Source organism: Vidua macroura, chromosome 2 (genome assembly GCF_024509145.1).
Source record: "Vidua macroura isolate BioBank_ID:100142 chromosome 2, ASM2450914v1, whole genome shotgun sequence".
Classification (NCBI taxonomy): Eukaryota; Metazoa; Chordata; class Aves; order Passeriformes; family Viduidae; genus Vidua; species Vidua macroura.
This window is the reverse complement of record NC_071572.1, coordinates 115,187,341-115,209,163: the sequence shown is the minus strand read 5'-3', so window position 1 is coordinate 115,209,163 and position 21,823 is coordinate 115,187,341. Positions and strand designations below refer to the sequence as shown.

General features: G+C 40.2%; 2 protein-coding genes across 4 annotated transcripts; one reads left to right on the top strand and one right to left on the bottom strand.

Moving 5' to 3' along the window:
- Nucleotides 1-7,110: 7,110 nt before the first annotated feature.
- Nucleotides 7,111-17,186, top strand: N6AMT1 (N-6 adenine-specific DNA methyltransferase 1). 3 transcript variants are annotated; one of them, XR_008435638.1, is made up of 8 exons: nucleotides 7,136-7,281; nucleotides 7,928-8,017; nucleotides 8,429-8,519; nucleotides 9,058-9,141; nucleotides 9,248-9,389; nucleotides 10,057-10,184; nucleotides 10,568-11,012; nucleotides 17,104-17,186. XR_008435638.1 is itself a non-coding variant. In XM_053969724.1 (7 exons), the coding sequence occupies exons 1-6, from the start codon at nucleotides 7,136-7,138 to the stop codon at nucleotides 10,161-10,163; spliced, it is 546 nt and encodes a 181-aa protein (XP_053825699.1). In that variant the 5' UTR covers nucleotides 7,111-7,135; the 3' UTR covers nucleotides 10,164-10,184; nucleotides 10,568-11,368. The 3 variants fall into 3 exon arrangements, 2 of the variants coding, with proteins under 2 accessions (XP_053825699.1, XP_053825700.1); XM_053969724.1 differs by lacking the exon at nucleotides 17,104-17,186 and having other exon boundaries at nucleotides 7,111-7,167; nucleotides 10,568-11,368; XM_053969725.1 differs by lacking the exon at nucleotides 17,104-17,186 and having other exon boundaries at nucleotides 7,124-7,281; nucleotides 10,568-11,368.
- Nucleotides 15,388-21,548, bottom strand: CGGBP1 (CGG triplet repeat binding protein 1). The gene is made up of 3 exons (XM_053969726.1): nucleotides 21,365-21,548; nucleotides 19,371-19,942; nucleotides 15,388-19,294 (listed from the first exon to the last, which is right to left on the bottom strand). Exons 1-2 carry the CDS (start codon nucleotides 21,427-21,429, stop codon nucleotides 19,417-19,419), a joined length of 591 nt encoding a protein of 196 aa, XP_053825701.1. The 5' UTR covers nucleotides 21,430-21,548; the 3' UTR covers nucleotides 15,388-19,294; nucleotides 19,371-19,416.
- Between the last annotated feature and the right edge of the window lie 275 nt (nucleotides 21,549-21,823).

The window sequence follows — 21,823 nt, the reverse complement described above, 5'->3', positions numbered from 1 at the left end:
GAAAAAAACCATGGCTGTAGGAATTTTTATTTGATAGGTTTCATGGTAACATCTAGCATATTTTTTTTTAAAATTACTTTTACTTGGGAGAATTACATTAATTAATCAACCAGCCTATCTCCCAGTGATTGATTAGTTTTGCTTTCTTTAGCATATGTAACGTCAGAAAGGATTTATAACATTTTTTTTTTCTATGTGCAATTGCTGTGGACCTAATAAAGAGTGACCTGATTTGTGTATCTACTTACAGGTTTCTATTCCCTTCCCAAATTCTAGCTCCTAGAGCTTACTTATATCTATCTCTAAATCTTTGTTTGACTGAACATCTGCTCAGGGTATTACATTTCAAAGTGATATTTCAAAAGGCTGTTCTTTGCACAGTGAGGAAACTACAGATTTACTCCCTTTAGAAGCAGTACTCCACCTTAGTACTTGCTTTCCTGAGATAAGTCCCCAAAACCCTCTAGATGCTGGCAGCCCTGTGTTTAGGCACCAAAGATGCCAAGGAGCTCAAATATCCCCCAAATCTTCTGGCATATTCCAAAGTACCACTGATACAGGTGACAGCTGATCAAAACCTTTACAGACTCAGAAAAGGGGGAAAAAATGCAATTCATCTTACACAATTAGAGAAATGTTTAGATCTTTCTAAAAAGCATTTTGTTCTTGTTTTCTTTGTTTTTTCTGTGTTTCTTCTTCCTTGGAAATTTCTCCCTGTGAGGTGCTCCTCAACTTCTCAGCCTTTGTAATTTAAATACCTCTTGGTGGGAATTTGCTGCTGAAAGGGACAAAAATCTTTGAGTTCAGCCCTCCAAGTTTACATGCAGCAGATGCAGGTCTCCAGAGCTTTGTCTCAACTCACCACCACATCACAAAATATTTTCCAACATTTCTTACAAACTTCAGCCCCACACTAAGAGACCAAAGTGAGGGGGAAGGAGTGACAAGGATCCATCCCAGCAATTTTCCTGGATCCAGCTGAGGTCAACCTGCAGTGCTTTGGAGCATGGCTCACCAAACCTTGAAAGTTTTAATTCTAAATCACCTCATTCATTCTTCCTGACATATGTTATGTCTCTACTTGTAACATATTTTTAGTATTTCCTTTAAAATATATTAACAGGTGTGAGTGTGAAGAACAGACAACTTAAGGAGGTTGTTGTTACTGGACAAAGACTCCGTTTGGGTGTAGTCCAATGAAAATGTTACAAGCCAAAAATAAAAAAGTTTCACAAATCTCACATTCTGATTGTAGATCACACTAACTCAGCCAGGAATATGCTAATCTTCAGGTTCCTTCCCACAATATGTTCAGTTTCTTCTTTCAGTCATGCTTTTTTGTGTATTTTCTTTTACTCTTCGTTTAAAAAATCTAAGAAAAGTAATTAAAGAATTGATATAAAGTTATGGAAAGCCATAGAAAACATGGCCTCTCATTCATAGTCCCTTGCACTCAGATCGTGTTGGTGGCAGTTTGCTCCTGTCTTGTACTGCCATAAAATCCCTCATTATGGGCCAAATTTTGCTATTCTATTTTTTACTGAACAATGTATGGTTTCAAAATGTCATTTTTGAACAACATTTCAAGGGTTGTTTTGAAGCAAAAACCCTTTTAAATATCTCTTTATTAGGTTTTCACACTAAAATACAGACAGGAAAAAACCTTTCTTGTCTTCAATTTTCTGAGTTCCCAAGAATTCACTCATAGTTTCAATTTCTTCCTTTCATATGATGTAGTTTTTAACATTAAGTATTTTAAAAGGTCCAATCACATTTTATTCTTATTCTTCCATTGTCTCCCATCCTAATATATTCTTCAGGAAGTCCGAGTCTTTTTCTGGCTTCAACAGCTTTCCATCACCCATTTATGAGCTTCTTTACAAAACCAGGACACAAAAAATATGATATGAAAAAATATATACATCATCAGGTAACATATATTACATAAAATACCATTTTTAAATTGCCATTATAAATATATGTATGCTTATATATCTCAACATCAATATATATAATAATACAATAATTCCAATTTTATTTCCTCTCCTTTTAACCTAAAGTACACCTATAGTATCTCAAACAGATTTTCCCTGATTTTCCCTGATGCTGATTTATTTTTTGATGGATGACAATGAATTTATCCTGAAATGTATAAGGACAATTATAACTGTGTTTTCTAGGTTTTCTATCTTATATTTATGAACACTAGAGTGGTTACAGCTCTGATGAAGTCAATAAAATGGTAAATTAAAATAGACAAAGACCTGGTGTGCTGCATTTAAACCCACTCATGATATATGATGAGATAAAATTGGTGTTAATTATTGTTTTCTCTAGCACTGACTGACTGGAATAACCAAGTGATTGTGGTGTTGCTGCTTCTCTGTACAGGCCTGTATAGGACCTAATTTCTTTTGAGTTCCTGGGGAAATCAGACATCATTCCTGCTCACTGAAGGAGGAAATGTTGGTAACCAGTTATAAAAGAAAGCTCCACCACAACTCTGCTGCTTCATGTGCTGTGGCTTAAAATGCAAATGAAAACCAAAGGACTTGGTCATTAGTGACTTAAAAACCCCAATTTCATTTTTGCCATTAGCAGCAGGTTTTTCCCAGGTTTCTGGCCTAAATCCAGTTAAAACAACTATATATGACTTCTTACTAAACATTCCCTTTCTGCTCAGTTAATTATGGCATTATTCACTTTCTCTCCTGAAGTGCTGAAATACTTCTATGCACTGTTAAAAATTCCCTGCCTTTCCCCTGAGGCAGCTGCATTTCAGTGTTGGAGTGATGTAATACTTCCTTCAAGAGCTCGCAATTGGTTTTCAAAACTTAACATGAACTCCAGGATCTTTTCAGGAAGGGCTGTAAACAAGCATCCAGCATTCCTGCTCTCTAATATGTCATCCCTGGACCATTCCTTAGCAGGTCTAAAAATCCCACAGCCGTGCCATGATGTACTGCAGAATGATGTAAGGGCAAGGATTTTCGTCAGTCAGGAGGGAAGCAGAGAAGTGATAAGAGATTTGAGCTGTTCACCTTAGAAATACAAGAGAACTGTGTGTAAACCCAGATTTGACTCATCTGACAGTACCTGTGGAGACTGGGGAGTTTTATTGGAGGATGAACCCCAAGGTTTGTTGTTTGGTAGGTTGGGGAACTCTGGTATGATTAGAAAGGGTCCTTGGGAAATGTGACACTTGGAAAAAGAATGAATTATCCAGAGACAAGAAATGAGTAACATCCAAGTGGTTTTCACAGCAGCAGGAGTTCTTTACATAATAGCCAGGAAAGCAGTCAAAAGATGATGTTATTTTGGCCTTGGTTAAGCGATGAGCATGTTATTGAAGGATGCCAAGGTCAGAATGAGATGAAAACATTTGATTGAGCTAAGAGATGGAATGAATGAGAGCAGGAATAGTCTTCAAAGCTTATTGGTTAAATAACCATCTCAAGCATGAGATAGTGTCAAAAAGAAAGAGGGTAAAAGACTGATCACTAATAAAGCTATGTCTTAGAAGCTAAAATAAACAATGTAAAATAAGAATTATTAAAATTTGAAGCATTCAAGGCCAGGTTGGACAGATCTTGGAGCAACCTGGTCTCATGGAAGGTGTTCCTGCCCATGGCAGGGTGTTGGAACGAGGTGATCTTTAAATTCCCTTCTAACACAAACCATTTTATGATTCTATATTTCTATTGAAGATATTAAATACTAGAGCAAAAAAGTTTGGACATGTGTCCAAGAGGACAAGAAGGAGAACAGCAGGACCTCTGTACCACTGACCTGGGATAACAATTAGAAATAACAGCTGAGTGATGATTTTGGCCATGGGGCAGAGGCAGGACACCTTGCTACTTTACTGCAGAGTCTGTCTCCATTTTTAAACACCAAAAATGAATCTGCTTAGGCTCCTGTGAAGCTTAAGATGTGATGTTAAATGGAAAAGTATGAACTAAGCTGGAATTGGCAGCAGGAGCATGAAGTGAACAAGAAACTGAATATAAGTTAGTCATATACTATACTGAAAAGGAATAGTGATGGATTCAGTCACTGCTGGTGACTCCTGAAATTTCAGTCCTGGGGCTGATTGTGCTTAGTGTTTTTATCAGGATCCTTGGCATCACTGTGATGACAACAAGAAATCAGGAGACATCAATTTAAAATGAAATTATCAGACTGTGAGCAATAGGCATGCAAAAAGGGAACTATTAAAACCAGTAAAATGCTACAGAATTCTCACTTTATGGTCAATCATTTGGAAATTATTGAGGAAAACTTAGGAAAGCCAGCTGATCACAAAAGGGCAAAAAACATTTCTGCAAAGCAAGTGCAACCATGAGCCTGGCATGAACCACCAAAGTTCCAGAAGAGATAATGAAGCTTGTAAATGATTCAAAGCATCCATAAGGTATTAACTGTAATATTTTGTGCCAGTCACATTCAGGGTGAAGTCAGACTTGAATCCATATGCAGAAAGTCTAGAAGTGTGGTAAGAGAAATGAAAATAATGTCTTGTGACAGGAAAATTTTAAGAGCATGTTTTATTTAGTCAAGCAGAACAAGGGCTGATGAGAACTTCTCTTTGCCTACAAATCCACCAAGCAAAAATGTGAAAAGAATTGCTTAAGTTTACATACTTGCCAGAAGACTGAGTGTAAAACCTATCCCCTCTGCATTTATGCCAGGATCTACAAGGTTTCTACTTATTAGGGCACTAAAGAGTTATCTTTTAATTTGAAATTCTGATGGCAAGAAAATGATCTACTTTTAGGAAGATACTTGCTCAGTTGAAGAAAGAAATTATGAGTTTCTTCCAGCCTTCTCTTAGCAGTTCTGTGTTTGCAGTTATCCTGGTGGCTCTACTTCCTCAAATGCAGCAAAACAGGAGAATTCCCAGGTCCAGCACAGGCCTAGGGCTCTTCCATGAGATGCATTTGTGAAATGTTTGCAATTTTTACAGAGGAAGCCTTTGAGGGCTGACAGGAAATAATGGGTTAAGAATTCTGCATGACAGGCATGGCACTGAATTCCAGATGGGATGAAACCATACAGCTTAGTGTAAACAAATGGTTATGATTCCTGTCAAGATCAATTTTTCATCTCCATAAAGACCAGTTTAATAACATGGCACAGGCACCGCTGAAAAACGGGAATATCAGCTTTCCAACAATTTCCCAAAATTGAAATAGAATCTGTTTTGGCAAAAACAGTACAGTTGTCTACCAAGAAAAACATTTTAGGTAGGTAGTTATATAAGCAGTAAAAATAAATGTTTTATAAAATGCACCCACAAGGACTTAGAAGTATTTAAAAAAGCCCCCAATAAGAATTAACCAGATTTCATGAAGTATGAAACAGCCAAAAATAATAAGTAGTACAGCTGAAGGAGGTGAAGTCATTTCTCGTACTGCACTCCAAAGCTTGACCACCTGGAGAGATTAAAAAAATATATCCGAAGAATTAATTTTCCTAATATGGGCACAGTGCAAAATTCTGTCCCTTAACATGACTTCATTTGGCCAAAGGAATGGAATTTTATGGGAGCTTAATATGTTTTACAAGTACTTGTTTCTCTGGCACAGCAGCAAATCTTTGGGAAGGCAGATGAAATGAAGGACCATCTACTAGATTTCCTTTGGAGCCAAAAAAAGCTGGTATTGTCTCCTGAAGAGAAAGTAACATCTTAAATTAAAAGGTAATATTAGTACAAGATCAGGTCCATGAATAAATTTACTCTGGAAACTGAAATTTTCTGAGCTTTTTAATTTCTATAATTGCGTTTTTTAGATAGTGGAGCAAGAAGCCTATTTTAAGATAAAGCTTGGTGGTTTCATTTCCATGTCAGGACAAAACCAACCCTTGAGTCAAAACCTCATCTTTGGATCTGTAAATATTAATCTCTGGAGATCTGATTGCACAGTCTTTGTTAACATCACCTTTTTCCTCCATTGACCTAGACAGTCACTCAGAATTTGAGTGTTTAGGGCATTAATAATCCAACACAGACATTTAATGGGAATTAGAATCTGTTCAGCTCTTTCTTCTGCTTTTGATCAGAATGTCTTAGGGTCTCACTGAGTAGAGAAAATTATTAACCCGATCTGTGGCCTGAAATTTTTCCTCAATTCTTAATTTTGCAGAACCTCATTTTTCTTAGAGTACTGCCTCCAGCTCTGGGGTCCCAGCACGGGAAGGACCTGGAGCTGTCGGAGAGAGCCCAGGGGAGGCATCAGGATGGTCAGAGGGATGGAGCAGCTCTGCTGGGAGGAAAGGCTGAGAGAGCTGGGATTGTTCTGCCTGGAAAAGGCTTCAGGATAATCTAATTGCAGCTTTCCAGCATCTGAAGGGAGCCTGCAAGGAAGATGGAGAGAGACTATTTACAAGGGGCTGGAGGTATAGCACAGTCAGGAACGACTTCAAATTGATAGAGAGTAGCTTTAGAGTGAATATTAGGAAAAAATTATTTTACTGAGTGAGGGTGGGTGGCCTGGCACTGGGTGCCCAGAGAAGCTGTGGCTGCCCCTGGATCCCTGGAAGTGTCCAAGGCCAGGCTGGATGGGGCTTGGAGCAACCTGGCATAGTGGAAGGTGTCCCTGCCATGGCATGGATGGAATGAGATAAGCTTTAAAGTCCTTCCGAAGCCAAATCAATCTGTGTTTCTGTGACGCTGAAGTTCAGACTGGTACATAAGGATGCTGTCTAGTGTTGCTGGCTAACGATCACAGAAATATAGTCCTTTAATTATCAGAAAACAGAGCCTTTTTGGATATCAGTATCAGGGTTTCAGAAACTTCCTCAGCGGCTCCTTCCTTCGGGTTTGTGCTGACTCCCTGTGGTCGTTTTCGTGACGGAAACACAATTTGTGAAGCCGACACCGAAATGAGGAGCAGGAGCAGCAGCGCCCCTCTCTCCCCGCCCTCGGGGGCACCGGCGGCGGGGATCGCACCCTAAACACACCGAGGGTGTTTAATGTTGGATCGAGGCCATCAGGCGCCACCGCACCCGCTGCAACTCCGGGCCGAGCACATCCGAGCGTCACCGAGCGATGCTGAGGGGACACGGGCGCACCCCGCCCCGTTCCTGCCCTTGTCCCTCCCCGTTCCTGCCCTTGTCCCTCCCCTTCCCCCGGATGCGGGCCGGGATGGCGCTGCCCACCCCGCGGTACGAGCACCTGGGCCCGCGGGGGCCCTTTCGGGACGTGTACGAGCCGGCCGAGGACACCTTCCTGCTGCTCGATGCGCTGGAGCGGGACGCGGGCAGCCTGCGGGAGGCTCGGTGCGGCAGGGCGGGCAGGGCAGCCGGGAGGAGCGAGCTGAGGGGGGATCGCTGGCACAGGGATGTTAAAGCTGTGAGGGAGCGGCAGAGGGGCTGCGGAGATGGGGAAGGGCCGGGAGGGGTGAGCTGAGGGGGGATTGCTGGCACAGGGATGTTAAAGCCATTGGAGAGGTCCACAGGGGCTGCGGAGATGGGGAAGGGCCTGCAGGGGAAGCTGAGGGCGCTTGGCTTCCTCAGCCTGGTCGATCTGTCGCCAGCAATGGCCAGCAATGGTCCTGTGGTCCTGCTCTCTGTGACCTGAGGGAATGGCCTGAATTTGTGTCTGGAAGGATTAGGGTGGGTATCAGGGAAAGGTTCTTCTCCCAGAGGCTGGTGGGGTGCTGGAAAAGGCTCCCCAGGGAATGGTCACAGCAGCATCCTGATGGAGCTCAGAAAGGCTTTGGACAGTGCTCCCAGGGATGCACAGGGTGGGATTGTTGGGGTGTCTGTGGAGGGCCAGGGGTTGAACTGGATGATCTCTGGGGGTCCCTTCCAGCTCAGGATATTTTGTGATTCTCTAATTCCATGTGTTTGGGAGGACAGCATGCTGTCTTGACCAATTCTGTGTCTATTAAAACAAATGCCATCCAGAGTGTTCTCTCTTTAGAGTCGAGATCTGCCTTGAAATAGGATCTGGATCTGGTGTGGTTTCAACATTTCTGGCTTCTTCCATCCTTGGACCCAGTGCACTGTACATGTAAGTAGAACATCACCTAAACTGTTGCATGCAATAATAAAGGATATTTAGCCCAGGATGATTAGCCCTCTCATACATATTTATCATTTTCACATTTTAAAAACTATTCTCAATTCTATAGACACCTAAATCAAAGCATAGAGAGCCTGTTGAGCATTTCTGAGCTTATGGTGCAGCCTGAATTATTTACTTTGGGTTCTGTAACAAATGAGTAGTGCTGTGACTAGAAATCCATTTTCCCATTTCCCAGACAAATTACTAAGCCTGCACTTCTGTTTGCTGGTTTTAATCCTTGTTGGTCCTTTTTAACTCAGAATATTCTTTGATTCTATAAACTAGCTTGTGGTTCATAGCATTAAGTTTCCAGGTACAGTAGCCTATAACTTACACTTGGTAATATTTCCCTTTTAGATGCACAGATATCAACCCCATGGCAGCTTACTGTACCCAAGAGACAGCTCTCCTTAACAATGTTCACCTGCAGCCTGTCATCACTGACTTGGTAAGAGGGAGGTTTCAGTAGTATTTCCTTCATAGTTTGTGTAATTTTTTAATATTTGCTGCAGATCATGCAGTCACACAATAGTTAGGGTTGGAAGGGACCTCTGGACATCACCCAATGCCAGAAAAACGCCAACCAACTACTCAAGCTCTAAAATTCAAAATTAAGCTCTAAGAATTCATTGTATTAATTAAATAAATCTGTAGATATCGTTTGGAAAGTGCTGGACAGGAATTCTGTAGTGGCCTGACATTATCATAGCCCTTTGTCTAAAATTATGCAGTTCTTGGTTCTCAACCTTTTCTGATTTAATTAGAACTTTTGTCTGTTGTTACCTTTATTGTCTTACAAAATTTGATATGGAGAAAAGCTAATTTTTCTCATCCCTTTAATCCTCTTCTATGTTTATAAAAGATGGTGTAGGTAGGCCACAATAAATGGGTGAACAACTGCCCTATGTAACTGTATTTTTACGAAACATTTGCATTATTCATGTTCCCAAAAAGATACCCCACACAATCACCAACTTCACCTACAGGTCAAAGGATTATCCCCAAGATTAAATGGGAAGGTTGATCTACTGCTGTTTAACCCACCATATGTGGTAACACCTTCTGAAGAGGTAGGAGAATTTTGAAAAACACAGTAAAAATAGTATTGCTACTGTCTGTTGTTGTGACAATTCTGTCATGCTGTGTTATGACAATCTTTGCTTTCCTTCTTCCTAGGTGAAAAGCTGTGGAATAGAGGCATCCTGGGCTGGGGGCAAACAGGGCAGAGAAGTAATGGATAGGGTTTTCCCATTAGTACCAGACCTGCTTTCACCAGGAGGATTATTCTACTTGGTCACAATTAAAGAAAATAATCCAGGTGATCACTGTCCTTGAACATTCCAATGGGCAAACCAGGTTTAATATGGTATAAGTCAAAATGCTGATCACAGCTAGACCAAAAATGCAAGCAAATTTATCAAAACTAAAAACTCCCCAGGGTAGTTTGGAAACTGAAAGCGTGTGGGACCCCAGCAGCTCTGCAGGAGTTCAGTTCCAAGTCTGAAAGGTGGATTAATTAAGTCTGAATTAATTAATGATGCCAAACCAGTTCTTTCTTATGGAAGAGAATGGTGGTGTTAACCAAAAAGGCTTAGTGGGAAATGTGATGTCTTTCATATTACAGGTGTAGAGAAAGGATTTGGACTTGTTCCTTCTGATCTAATGCTTAATGGCCACAAATGATCGTGTAATGTCAAGATTATTTTTCAGACCTGATTTATTAGGCAGCTTTTGTGAGAAGGTGCTACAAATGTCACTTCCTCCTACAGTTTAGCTTCATACAGAATTATAGAAAAATACTGAACCTCAGTTTGTAAATTGTAAGCTTTATTTGTGCTTGGTGGGAGATGATTTTGCATAAAAGTTTCTGTCTGAAAGAGTAGGAGGACAGTTTTTAAGCTTTGCTTTACAGCTTGACAGATATTTTAGAACTATCTTTTATAAAAATTTCAACTCATTTGTAAACACTGTACTTTCCATTGCAGATGAAATTCTGGAAACAATGAAGAAAAGTGGCTTAAAAGGCACACAAGTACTTTCCAGGCAAGCAGGACAAGAGATGCTGACAATCCTCAGATTTAGGAAATCTTGATAACTTCTCTTCACCTGACAGGTAGTAGGCATGAAGAAAATTGAACACAGAGTTGTCAGTTGGTAAACACTGAAGTGAATGCAATCTGCCCTCTCTTAATGGCAGGAACTTACTCATACAAGCAAAACATCCAGAAAGAAATGAACCCAAAAACTGAAGTAGGGAACATAATATCAATGGGTTCATAATGATCTAATATCCTTTGACATAACCAATGTCACACACCAGAGAGTCTCACTTCTACAAGCCATGCACACATATCACTTTTAATTTGTAGTCTTCAGTTGTCATTGGTCAGAACCAGGATCATTTTACACCATCAGCACTCACAACAAACTGCAAGTTTACAAGCAGCAGTGTTAAGGTATCCTTGTGTTGGCTTAAAAAGTTCTTTCCTCTCCTAGGATCAGCGTTCTCAGCACGGATCACTTTGGCCTCGATTAAGGACCAGAGTCTTCCACGTCCCTTTGACCTTCAGAGAAGAAGAAAGAGCCTGGTTAAAATACACAGATGCTCAGAGTTCACCACAAAAGCATTTGGAGGAAGTTTGGATCAGTGCACAGATGGAAATACAGTGGTGCTTTATACAATGCTAAATGTGAAGGCAGAGTTAGGAGTTGTTTCACTTGTTCTCACATAGCTGTCAAATATTTTGCTGCTGTGCTACTCAGGGTACTGAGCTTCTCGTCTCTTCCAACGCATGAAGATGTTCCAGCAGCAGATAAGGAGGATTCTCCAATTCTTCAATCCCTTGTAATGAGCACAACAGTTCTGCAGCTCATTTAACACCTTCCACGAGCTTCAGAGATGGCTTCTCAAGGAATGATGGAAAATTGTATTTTAGTAACTGTACGTATTTATATTGCCATTGGGATTTTTTGAGGAATGCAATTTTGCAAATAGAAACTGAATTTTAGGAGTTTTCACTTTTTTTCCCCCCCATTTTAAAGAAACACTAGTATAGTTTTTTGGTGTATACTGGAGAATTTTCTGGGTCTCTCATCATTTTGTCTGTGGATACAAAGCTTAAATAAGTTGGCTTCAACTCCCAGCTTACTTTTGACCAAAATAAAAACCAAACAAGTTTAGAAGGGGTAAGATGGAATGCATTAAAAAAAAAATACTTCCATCATGGTTCTGTAGAGACTGACTTGCAAGACTTTGGTTTGTGTAATGCTCCTATAAACATTATTTTGATATTTGTAGTCATTAGTGTCATTTTAGCAGTGCTTTATCACAGGAGGATACTGGGCACAGTGTAGTCCTCACATCAGTCCAAATTAGCAGAGCCTCTTACTCAAAATCTGTGGCCATTCAAAGTTGAAAGTGGGATGGCAATTAGTTGTGGTTAAGCTAAATCATTGCAGATACACTGTCAAATGAAGGATAATTTGACTGCAGACTGGACCTAGAGGTTGTAGGATTTCCAGATTTCAAGCTCAGGGTTAAATGCTACCAAAAACTTTGGCCATGGTTCAAAAGTAGCTTGTCCTCAGGTGCTGGAGTTCTTATCTAGTCAGTTGCTGAATATTTCTGTTATTATCATTATCATCCTCTTCAGTTAAATTAGGAGGCTCTGACCCATTATCTCCAGGGTGCACTGAGCACTGCTTTGGTTTCTGTTCTCCACCTGTAATGTTTAATAGCTACAGACAGGTTTAATTATGAGGCCACATCTTACTGTAAACTTGATAATTGCTCTGAGCCAGCATTACCAACAGAATCTACAGGAATATTCTTTTTTATCAGCATAACTGGAGAAATCTTTATTGTCTGGGCATTGGAAAGAGAAGGTGATCCTGAGGGTTTAAAAAACCTCTCCCCTTCTCTGGCTCCCCTCATAGACAACAAAGCTGCAGATTTTTTTGTTTTTGAAAGATGCTCCTGCACATGAGGTTTTGATTTTACAAGAAGCAAGACAGCAGAGAGCAGGGATGCAAAGCAGGATTTTAAACATATTCAGTGCTTCTGCATGACTCTAATTCAATGTTAATCAATTAAGAAGTTGAAAAAAATCACTGTTCACACAACAATCTGCACTGTAAAGGATGATTCTTTCTGCTGGTTGTTCTCAGCATCTTCATAAGGACAAGTAATTTGGATTTTGTGTGTTCTTTTCTCAGCATGTCTTTAAGATTTTTTTTTTTTCCCTGAGTATTTTTAAGACATTGAAGCACTTAGCTGAACCTTCCCAAAAACTTTTGCCTGTGTAAAGTTTCTTCATAAAGTTAGAACCAAATGGAAGGCAAACAGGAATTTCTTATATAGCAATTGTCACCTCTGCTTATGATGGAAATGCTTACCAAAGCCTAAATTAGCAGGATTTTTTTCCCAGAGTAATATTTTGGAGAAAATAATGGAACAGCTTTCTGAAATGTTATGTTTGGATTTCCTTTTCCTGTCAGAAATGTTGTGTTTGATTGGAGTGTGTGATGATCAGAAGAATCCGACTGATGTTTGTGAGGAACGGAAAAAGCCTGACAAAAAATCCAATCCAGCCTAAATGGAAAATATTTATGGAAGAAAACTCCTCGAGTGTAACTGCACACACAGCAGGGCTCCACTTGAGCCAAAACACTCCTACCACAAATTGCATTTTTATGCACGGAAGACACCTGGTGGTTGCATCCATAGCCAGCTCTGAGAGAAAAATTGGTTATTCAGGGAAGTTTTTCTCTTGCTGAGACTTAATTAGCACCTTGAGCCATTCTATTTTTATGATATTATTAAGATATGAGATCTTTTCGATCTCCAAATGGTAATTTAGATTTTTTAATTTTGTTTTTTAACTCAGACCATGGATTTGAGACACTGCAAGAGCATAGTTTTGCTTTAGAAGCATGTTTCAGGGGATAGTAAATGCTAAATAAATATAAGTATTTGTCAAAGTAAGGAATGAGAGTCCTAATCCTGAACTGTATAATTAGGAAAGGGAGATGGCAGAAAAAGATGTCACCAGATGAGCACTGATTTGCACTGTAGTAACTCAATAACTTTGCTGAATCCTAAGAGATGTCAGGTTTTAAAAAATTCAAAAACCCTCATTCAGTGCAATTGAATTCAAAGAACTTACTCAATTTAAACACAACTAGCACAGTTCTCTGTATTAAATACGATTATTTTGGAGGAAAAGGCTCCAAAAACATGGGGTGAAATTCAGACCTGAGGACTGCTATAAATAGGAACTTTCTTTACCTGATTCAGTCCCCTTTGTCACTGCTGTTGCTACTTTACTGAATGCAAGTGAAAAGAAAAACCCAACCATAATCTATGCAATGTTCATTCTGTCCCACCTCAGTTTTTCTTCTCACAAGACCAACGTTCTATTTTGGGGCTGCATTTTTCCTGTTTGCAGGAAACCACAGAGTGACACACAACGTTCTGAGAGTGGGCTCCAGGAAGTCTGCTGAAAATTACCTTTTAACACTGCGTGAAGGAGGTTTTAGTGCCTTAAAGGAACAGCAGTGTTCCAGTGTCCCGTCAGCTCCTTGCCTGTCACTGGTGATCACAGAGCTCAGGATTTGCTGCTGCACCTGCAGCTTTACTCCTGTAATTCCCTGTCAGAGGAGGGGGTCAGCTCCTTCATTTTGATGGAACTCCTTCACAACACGAGATTCTTTGCATCTCCCCACTTTTTCCCCAGCAGTTTCAGTTTCAGGAGATGAGCTGAGCCTTGTTAAACCAAAGCACATATCTTGAGCCAGGTTCTGAACTGTTGGCTGAGCTTGGGTGCACTCACAAGGGGGCTCAGTTCATTGTGTCCAGAGCTGTGTCCCAGCTCCACTGGGGGCTTGTTGTCTGTTGGATTTGTCTTGTGGTAATGACAGGCTTCAGAAATAAGGGGAAGGAGGAAGCAATTTAAAGCTAATTATAGAAGAACTAAGGTGAGAAGGTGTCAGTTACTGCAGTGAAATCAAATGCTGAATTGGAGCTATTTTGTACACTGGAGGACAGATTAAAAAAACACTTGAGGCAAACCAATATACAAACCCCTCTTAAGAACCTCTGAAGTTCCTAAATAGTTTTCTTCCAGCTCTGAACAGAACTACTGAACAGTATTTTCAGCTGAGCTGCAGTAGCTCTCTGTATTCCAACTCTCATCCTGCACTTTCTGCTTCTACCTGAGATGTGCTTGTAGATATGAAAGAGGTGGCCACACAAGCCACAAATTCCAAACCCCTTGTAAAAAAAGTGGGATGAGGAAAAAAAAAACAAACCAAACTGTCAGATATTGTCTCTCCTTCAGCCTATGCAAATAACAAATGTCAGACCTAATTATCAGTACCACTGTGGCCTGAAAGCTGTGTGTACTTGATCCTACTGCATCCTGGATATGGATTGAACTGCCTTGATTCAGTTAAAAAGGTAAAATGAGACCGTCAGAATTTAGCATGGCCTAATTACTGAACTTTAAATATTTGCTTCACCTGGTTCTGCATCAGCTTCCACAGAAATCCTGACTGATACATCGATTTTGCAAGTGTGCATGTTTCATACACGAATTGTCCACACAAGGAAATTTTACAAAGGGTATGTTTATTTCTATTCTGCTTTTCCATTTCACAACAAAAAGCACTTGATCTTAATGTGCTGTGACCTGGAAACGACTGAAAATGAGAAAATAATAGTTCATAAATTCATCAGTCAAGAGGTTGCCTGAATTTATCATTGATCCATCCTGAGATGTCAAGACAGGTCAGAATTCAGGAAAAGAAATGTGTAAACAATCAAACCCACACTTGATGATAATCTTTGATGGGTTTATGTTATTTGCTCAATTTTCATGAAGTCCCCAAGGGAGAGGGATCAAACTGTGACCTTTTTGGATTCTTCCACATTGCAGAAGCCCTTCCTGAAAAGATCTGAGGCCTTGGGTAGCTGCAAGATCCTGTACCTACAAAGGGTTTACTGCAGTGTCACAATGCACAACAATCATTCCACCCGGTATTCACTTGGAGCAGAAGGCATCATTAGGGAATTTCTGTCACCATGAAGAAACTCAGGAATTGACAGGAAGCAGAGGTTTTGTATAACCAGTCCTGGAACAGATTTCAGTGTCATTGCATAGGTAAATCAACCAAATGCTTCAATATCTGATGTTACCTTAAGCTACAGCAGCAGCTTCTTAAATTTTCCTGTCCCCATCCATTTCTTACACCACTCTATGGAAACTACCACATGTTCTTAATCCACTTGATTGGTAAAATAAGAGAGTATGCATAAATTCTATAAAAAAGGAATACCTTTATTTTTTTTTTTAAGAGACCGTTTTTTCATTACCAAGTGAAAACTTTACAATGTAAAGTATTTCTCTTCAGTATTGTTTTAATATAAAAACTTAAATCACTTACTCTGGTCTTACTGTTCCTACAGGAAGTCTTGTGGCACTGCAGGACGCAGGTATCTTCAGCCTCACTCTAGTATCTAATCATAAGTTCATGACTTATTTTTTTAAATAAAACCATTTCTGTGGCCACTCATCATCAACAAAACATCCCTACCACCAAAACAAAAATAAAGCATCTTCATTAGACCAAAAGAGACTAAACTCTAACAGCACTATTACAGTGAGAAACTTTGTTAAAATAAAAATATTTTGAAAGTTAGACACGACTTTAAAATTGTACAAAGACAACAAGCACTCAAATTACACAGAGTAAGTAGCAGTGAGTACAATGTGAATGCAACAACAGTGAGCCTTGCCTCTTTTTATATGTAAATATAAATAGAGATTATCCTTGCCAAAGTTCCAGCTTTTTTTTTTTTTTTTTTCCTTTTTCCTGAAAATCAGCTCATTATGCTGCAAAACCTAACAGGGAGCATCTCACTCTTCAGTTCAACAGAATTACTAAAATGGGCTCTGGCTAAAACCAGCCTTTCTATCATGAGAATATCCCATACTGTGCAGAACAAGTTTCTCTCTCCAGTGAAAAACAATTCCCTTTTATTATGCTGAATGCTTCACCTTCCCATGGGACCTGCCAAATTACAGACTTCAAAATGATTAAAAATTTTGAAGTTTGCTCCTGTTTTTTTCAAGAACATGCAAGCTGAAACTAGCATGGTGTGTCCCTGTAAGGAGTCACACAACAGAGAATGCTCCTGTTTGTATTTCAATCGTTGCAAGTATTGTTACAAGAAAAATGCTTGGGAGTAATTTTAGCTAATTTGGCTAAATTAGTTTAAGTATTGGTCAGAGAAGAAAATATTTCTTATTTTAATTTTTTTTCTATTACATTTAGAGTTCAAATATATTCCTAAAACCACATGGCAGAAAGTATCCCTTAGAGCTTGTCCTACATTTGGATGTAAAGTGAAAAGCCGACACTGTTACCACCCTCCCTTTACTTCTGACAATTTTCTTCTTTACAGGAAATACATTCTTGCACAAGAATCCCCAATGGTGACTGTTCAAACAACTCCATCACAGCCTCAAAACTAGGATTTAGTTATTCTTTAGGTTTAGATAGATGAGAAAACTTCTGCTGTAAATCTTCCCTGAGATCAACAGCAACTAAAAGAAAGTTATGTTTTATCCAACTGCAGCCATACTGGCAAAATTATGTTCTGCATTTGAGTGTTTGCAGGACTTGTTTCGTGACAGAATGCAACCACTTACTCATATTTTCTTTAAAAATGTCTTGATGATTTGGGTTAAGTTCATGATTTTAAACTTATTCATTCTTTCTAGATTACCTGGAAGTGCTTTATTTTTCATACTTTACTCCATTACTAATGTTTGTTGCAATGGATCAAGGTCCTGATTTTCAAAAAAGCTTGAAAAGTATTGTGGCTTTATTTTTCAATGAAAATATCCTATTATTAAAACAGCAATGTCCTGCAAATTGAGTTCATTACACTTGAACATTGTTTCATTTTAATGTAAAACTGTAACTTTGAAAGCAACTTGATTTTTTTCTTTCTTTTTGTTTTTTTTCAGTTACGCAGGAGCCTCTTTAATGTTCCTATGAAGCATTTCAAAATGTCTGTCAGTCAAGAGAAGAACACACAGCATCTAATCCCATATAAAATTGTTATGGGGTGCAGCCTGCAAAATCCCATGTTAGCAAAAGCTGACTGAACTAGCCCAAATTCCTACCTTTTGACCATCCCACTTCTCTAGCTGCTTTTGTTTTCTCAATATCCCATTATTCTCCATTTGCTTCAATTCTAAGCTCGCATTGCTGAGGTTTCAATAAAGATTAAAAATTAAAGCAAGGATGTTGTTTCACTGTAAGGAAACAGCAGCTGTGAGAAAATACTTTCAGTTCTTGTCAGGACAGAAATGGCTATTGGCAGTTTACCTTTCACTTGTCTTCAGAAGATTTATTAAACAGTTCTAGCCCAAGGCAGTTAAGGATTTTAAGCTAAACCCAAGCTTGTGCAATAAAAAATTATATTTAGGAAGGCATACCTTGATCTCTAGGATTAGATTAAAAAGTTGCTACTGTTATTTCTGTCTGAAGTCCTAGACCAGCAGTGGGCTGAGCACCCCTGGATTGATGCACATGGGTAAGAAACCTTCTGCTTTTTAGCTTTGTCCATTTATTGCAGCAGGTTTCATAATGGGGCATGGAACACAAGTGCATTTCTGCAGATTAATTGCACAAAAAATAGTTGTTACTAAGTATGTAAGTCTCTCTCAGCCCAGCAAAGTAGACTGCTCTAGATACAGCTGGGGAAATAGCTCTAAACCCAGAATAATCTCGTTATTTTGTGTCTTTTCAGCAATTCCTTGGTATTGCTGTAAATAAACTGCTGCGAAACTCTGCTGGGGAAAGGAAGCTGGACAACTGGCTGCACCCTCAGGAGTTAAAGCATCCTTATGCCATTGTACCCATGGAGAGGGAGGATTCCTGTGCCCCCAGGAGACGCTTGGCACCTGTCTGAACCCAGAGCATCTCCAGGAGATCTAGAGCAGGCAGAGGACAGTTCATTCCAGCACTTTGCACAGTACTCCCTCGTTTCGTTCCAAACCTTAATGGAACATTTGTGTTAGGTGAACTATTTGGCATCATCATTTGGAATAGCTTAGTAACTGTTTACTGTATTTTGGAGAGAGTATTACTGTAATTTTTCAATTTCCCATTTTGCTTTTTGCCAGTCCAATAGATATGGCCATGGCACAGAGTAAGAAATACAGCCCAGGTCTGTAATTCCATTATAAGTTTAAAACGTATCTGCCTTCCTACTTGTGTTTTCAAGTACTGAAGAGTCTTTGCAGTAACTGATTTAAAAACTATTTTAATCACTTCACCTCCCTTGACTGCAATGCTGTGACAAGGCCAGAGGTGTAAAGGACCTTCAGGAAAAGATGGAGCAGCCTCTTCTCCTGTGCACAATGAAAAAACCTTCCCAACTCCTCAATTTAGTGCCTCTGCCATCCTCAATTTAGATTTAGCTTAGTCCTGCTAGTAGGAAAAAGGCATTAATCTTCTCTGCTAAGAACTTGGTCCAGCATAAGTTTCACTTGACAGCAGCTGCACTGCAAACCACACTCAGTTACTGGTTTGTCTACTCAGCTTTCAAATATTGGCACTAAAACAGAAGGGGGCATGTGAAACCAAGACAAAGAAATGGTGATTTTAGAAAAGCAGACATGGCAAACCTGCAGAACTCCCAGCCTTATGAGAATAGTGGAGTTCAGAGGTCAGTACAAGAGACTGGCTGGTTAAGCTGGATAATGAACACATCCACAGTTGCACCAAACAGCATAAGAGAGTTCTAGAAGAAAAAAGTTTCCTGTTTCAAAACATAAACCAAGCTTGAATAGAAAGTTGCAATAGTCCTCCCCCAACAGAGCAGTGATATTTTAACTAACCATCCTAGAGCTTCAAAGGTGCAGCACCTCTTCTTGGTCACTCAGGGACAGGATACTGGACACAGCAATCCACTGCCACGAGTAGTATTCCCTACCACACCGTCTTCTTAGATGCACTATGAAGTGGGGTCCTCCATTCAAGTGCCTTTTTCTCAGCCTCACTTACAGCTGGACTGAACAGAGATCAGGTGTATGCCAGGGATGCTCCCTACATTCCTCATGAGCTCTACATCAGTGTAGCTCTGAAATCCACAGCAGGGTTAGCAACAATCTGCGGCACACCGCTAAGTTCAGGAGTAGATTGTCATTTCTACAAGAATACAAAATAGCTTGTAAAATCAATATGTAACACTGTATATATGCATGAATATAAAAATAAACCACACCATCAATATGTAAAACTTCACAACGAGGATGAAAACAGTTCTCTTCTCAACGGTCTTCAGTGTTGATGAGCTGGTTCTCATTGTCATAGCCATCAGGCAGATAGGCTTTCCTCAGCTGCTCCGACTTGGGTATGGAGCTGCCGTTCTTGACGTAGCGGGACAGGAAGGCTCGCACAGAGGGGTGATCGGCCTTCTCCAGGGGGATATTGGCTTCCAGGCACATTTTCACAAAGTCCTGGATCACGCTGCTTTTCTCTGTCTGGGCAGTGCTGTTGCACTGCAGGGAGGCAGTCAGAGTCCTTTGCTTCTTCCTGACGTTCTGCTCCTCGAACTCCGCCTTCCTCTTGGTGTGCGTTTTGGACTTGAGGTGGTCGTTGATGGCGGACTTGCGGACGTGGTTCAGCACCACGTTGCAGGAGGTGCAGAAGAGCTTCCCGCCGTCCTCGTGCAGCTCGCTGCCGAACTCCGTCACGCGGTCCTGGGGGGTCACGTACAGAGCGGTCTTGGAGCGGTTCCGCGACGGCGCCGACTTCACCCCGAAGCGCTCCATCGCCGCCTCCGGCCCGGCAAAGCTGGGAAACACAACAAGAGCTCGTTCAGCATCCAGCCTGGCACCTCGAATAGCACTGGTTACACGTAAGGCACGTTTGTGCTGCTATCGAAAGGCCTTTCACCTGGAAGTCCAGTTAATTGGGAGAATGAAGTTCCTTGTGGGTCAGAGTAAAGCACTTTTTTGGTCTGGTTTTTCGGTTTATTATAAGTGGTTTTTGTTATTTGGGTTATTGTAAGAGTCTATTTGGACTTGTTAATGTGGTGAGCGGTTTTTTTTCTGTTTGATTTTTTTATAGCATGTATTGCGAATCTGTTAAGATTGTGGTGGATATATATGTGTAGCTATAAGGTATTAGATTGTAAGTAGAGAAACTGTTTTTTAACAATTGTTTGAAGTTATCCTCACATCACTAATATTGTGGTGACTCAACAGAACCCTAAGAACTCAATCTGGTAATCACTTAAACAAAAATACTTTTTGCTTTTTCCTTTTTTATCCTTTACACTCTAGGACAAAGGGTACTTTCTTCTTAGCATTTTCAACATATTTGACAGTTTCTTAACTGTTGAGTCAGTGTTTTTCTGTGTATTACAGCAAGCAAGAAAACCACTACTGTCACTTTTAAAAGGAAATAACCCCCAACAAAAAACAACCCCAAACCAAAACCAAACTAAAGCTTTGCCAGCACTTGTTTGGAAACAGCCCTGGTTTTTAAACCACAGCTATTAGATTGAACCTGGAGCTTAGAGCAAATAATTTTGTCACTGCAATTACTGCTGGAACAGCCTAATGGGAACACAGAATTGCATCTATTGCAATGCAAAATAAGAAACTGTATTTTCAAAGAGGTTTAACATCACTCTGAACTAGACCATGTCACCAAAGCAGGCAATAACCCAGTTAAGTGCTCTGAAATCAAACAGGACCTGTGTTCTTTTGTTTTTGGGGTATGGAGTAGCTACTGCAATTCTCAACTAAAGATAATGCAACCCCTTTTTAAAGTAAAGTTGAAGTCAAGTAATAGCTCTGTTCAGGTTTGAGGTTTTCTGAGCAAAATTAATGGTCATCACATTAACTACCCATTTCCTTAAAAAAAAACCTCAAACAAAAAAACCCCAAAAGGCAAGAATGTTTCTTCTAAGAATCTAGATACCTCCAGATGTACTTCTCTGTATTTATTTTTTTTTCTGTTACCCAGTTTGCTGTTGCAACATTAAAAAAAAAAAAAAAAAAAAAAGGTTGAATACAGTTTCTACTGTCCAGAATGGTTTCTGCCCACCCTGGAACTAAAGAAATGGAGAATTCTGTCTGCAACGCTGTCTTTTTTTCTTAAGCCATTTCTACATGAAGAGATTACAAGCCTCCACAAAAAAGGAAACAAAGATCTTTGTATTAGCTATTTTCCTAGTGATTTTTTTTGCCCTCACTGCGCTTTGCAGACCTGTAAGTCTTAGGCTGATACAAAGATAAACAATCTTTATCCAGCATCGATAGAAGTTTCTTCATTCTTTTTCTTGCTTTATACGAGTATTCTAAGCAACCATTTCCTGAAATCAAGCAGAAAACAAGTCCTAACGCAACACAAACTTGTTGCTTTAGCTTCTGAAAGGCCGAAAAAAATATCCCCCCACCAAACCAGGTATTTGTAGAGCTACTGCAGCAAACTCTCTCGGGATCCTGGGAGCAGCAGAACACAGGAATTTTGGTAGGCCTATTTTTTTTTTTTTTTGGAGGGGGGGTGTCAAATTTTGGCGTGGTTTCCTCGCAGAGGGCTGCTGCCTCCGCACCTCGGGGTGCCCACGGATCCACTCTCCGGGACGCTCCGGGCGAGGCGGCGGCCCCGGGGACTCGGCTGTGACCGCTGCCACCGCGCCGGAGCCGCCGCCAGCCCCGGGGCCGC

Excerpts from the sequence above, each read along its gene's own strand:
- N6AMT1 (XM_053969725.1), top strand. The coding sequence starts at position 7,136 with ATGCGGGCCGGGATGGCGCTGCCCACCCCGCGGTACGAGCACCTGGGC. Across the intron at positions 8,018-8,428 it reads GGACCCAGTGCACTGTACAT|ATGCACAGATATCAACCCCA; the intron begins GTAAGTAGAACA and ends TTTCCCTTTTAG. Across the intron at positions 9,142-9,247 it reads TGGTAACACCTTCTGAAGAG|GTGAAAAGCTGTGGAATAGA; the intron begins GTAGGAGAATTT and ends CCTTCTTCCTAG.
- CGGBP1 (XM_053969726.1), bottom strand. The coding sequence starts at position 21,429 with ATGAAGAAACTTCTATCGATGCTGGATAAAGATTGTTTATCTTTGTAT. Across the intron at positions 19,943-21,364 it reads TATCAGCCTAAGACTTACAG|CTTTGCCGGGCCGGAGGCGG; the intron begins GTCTGCAAAGCG and ends TGTGTTTCCCAG.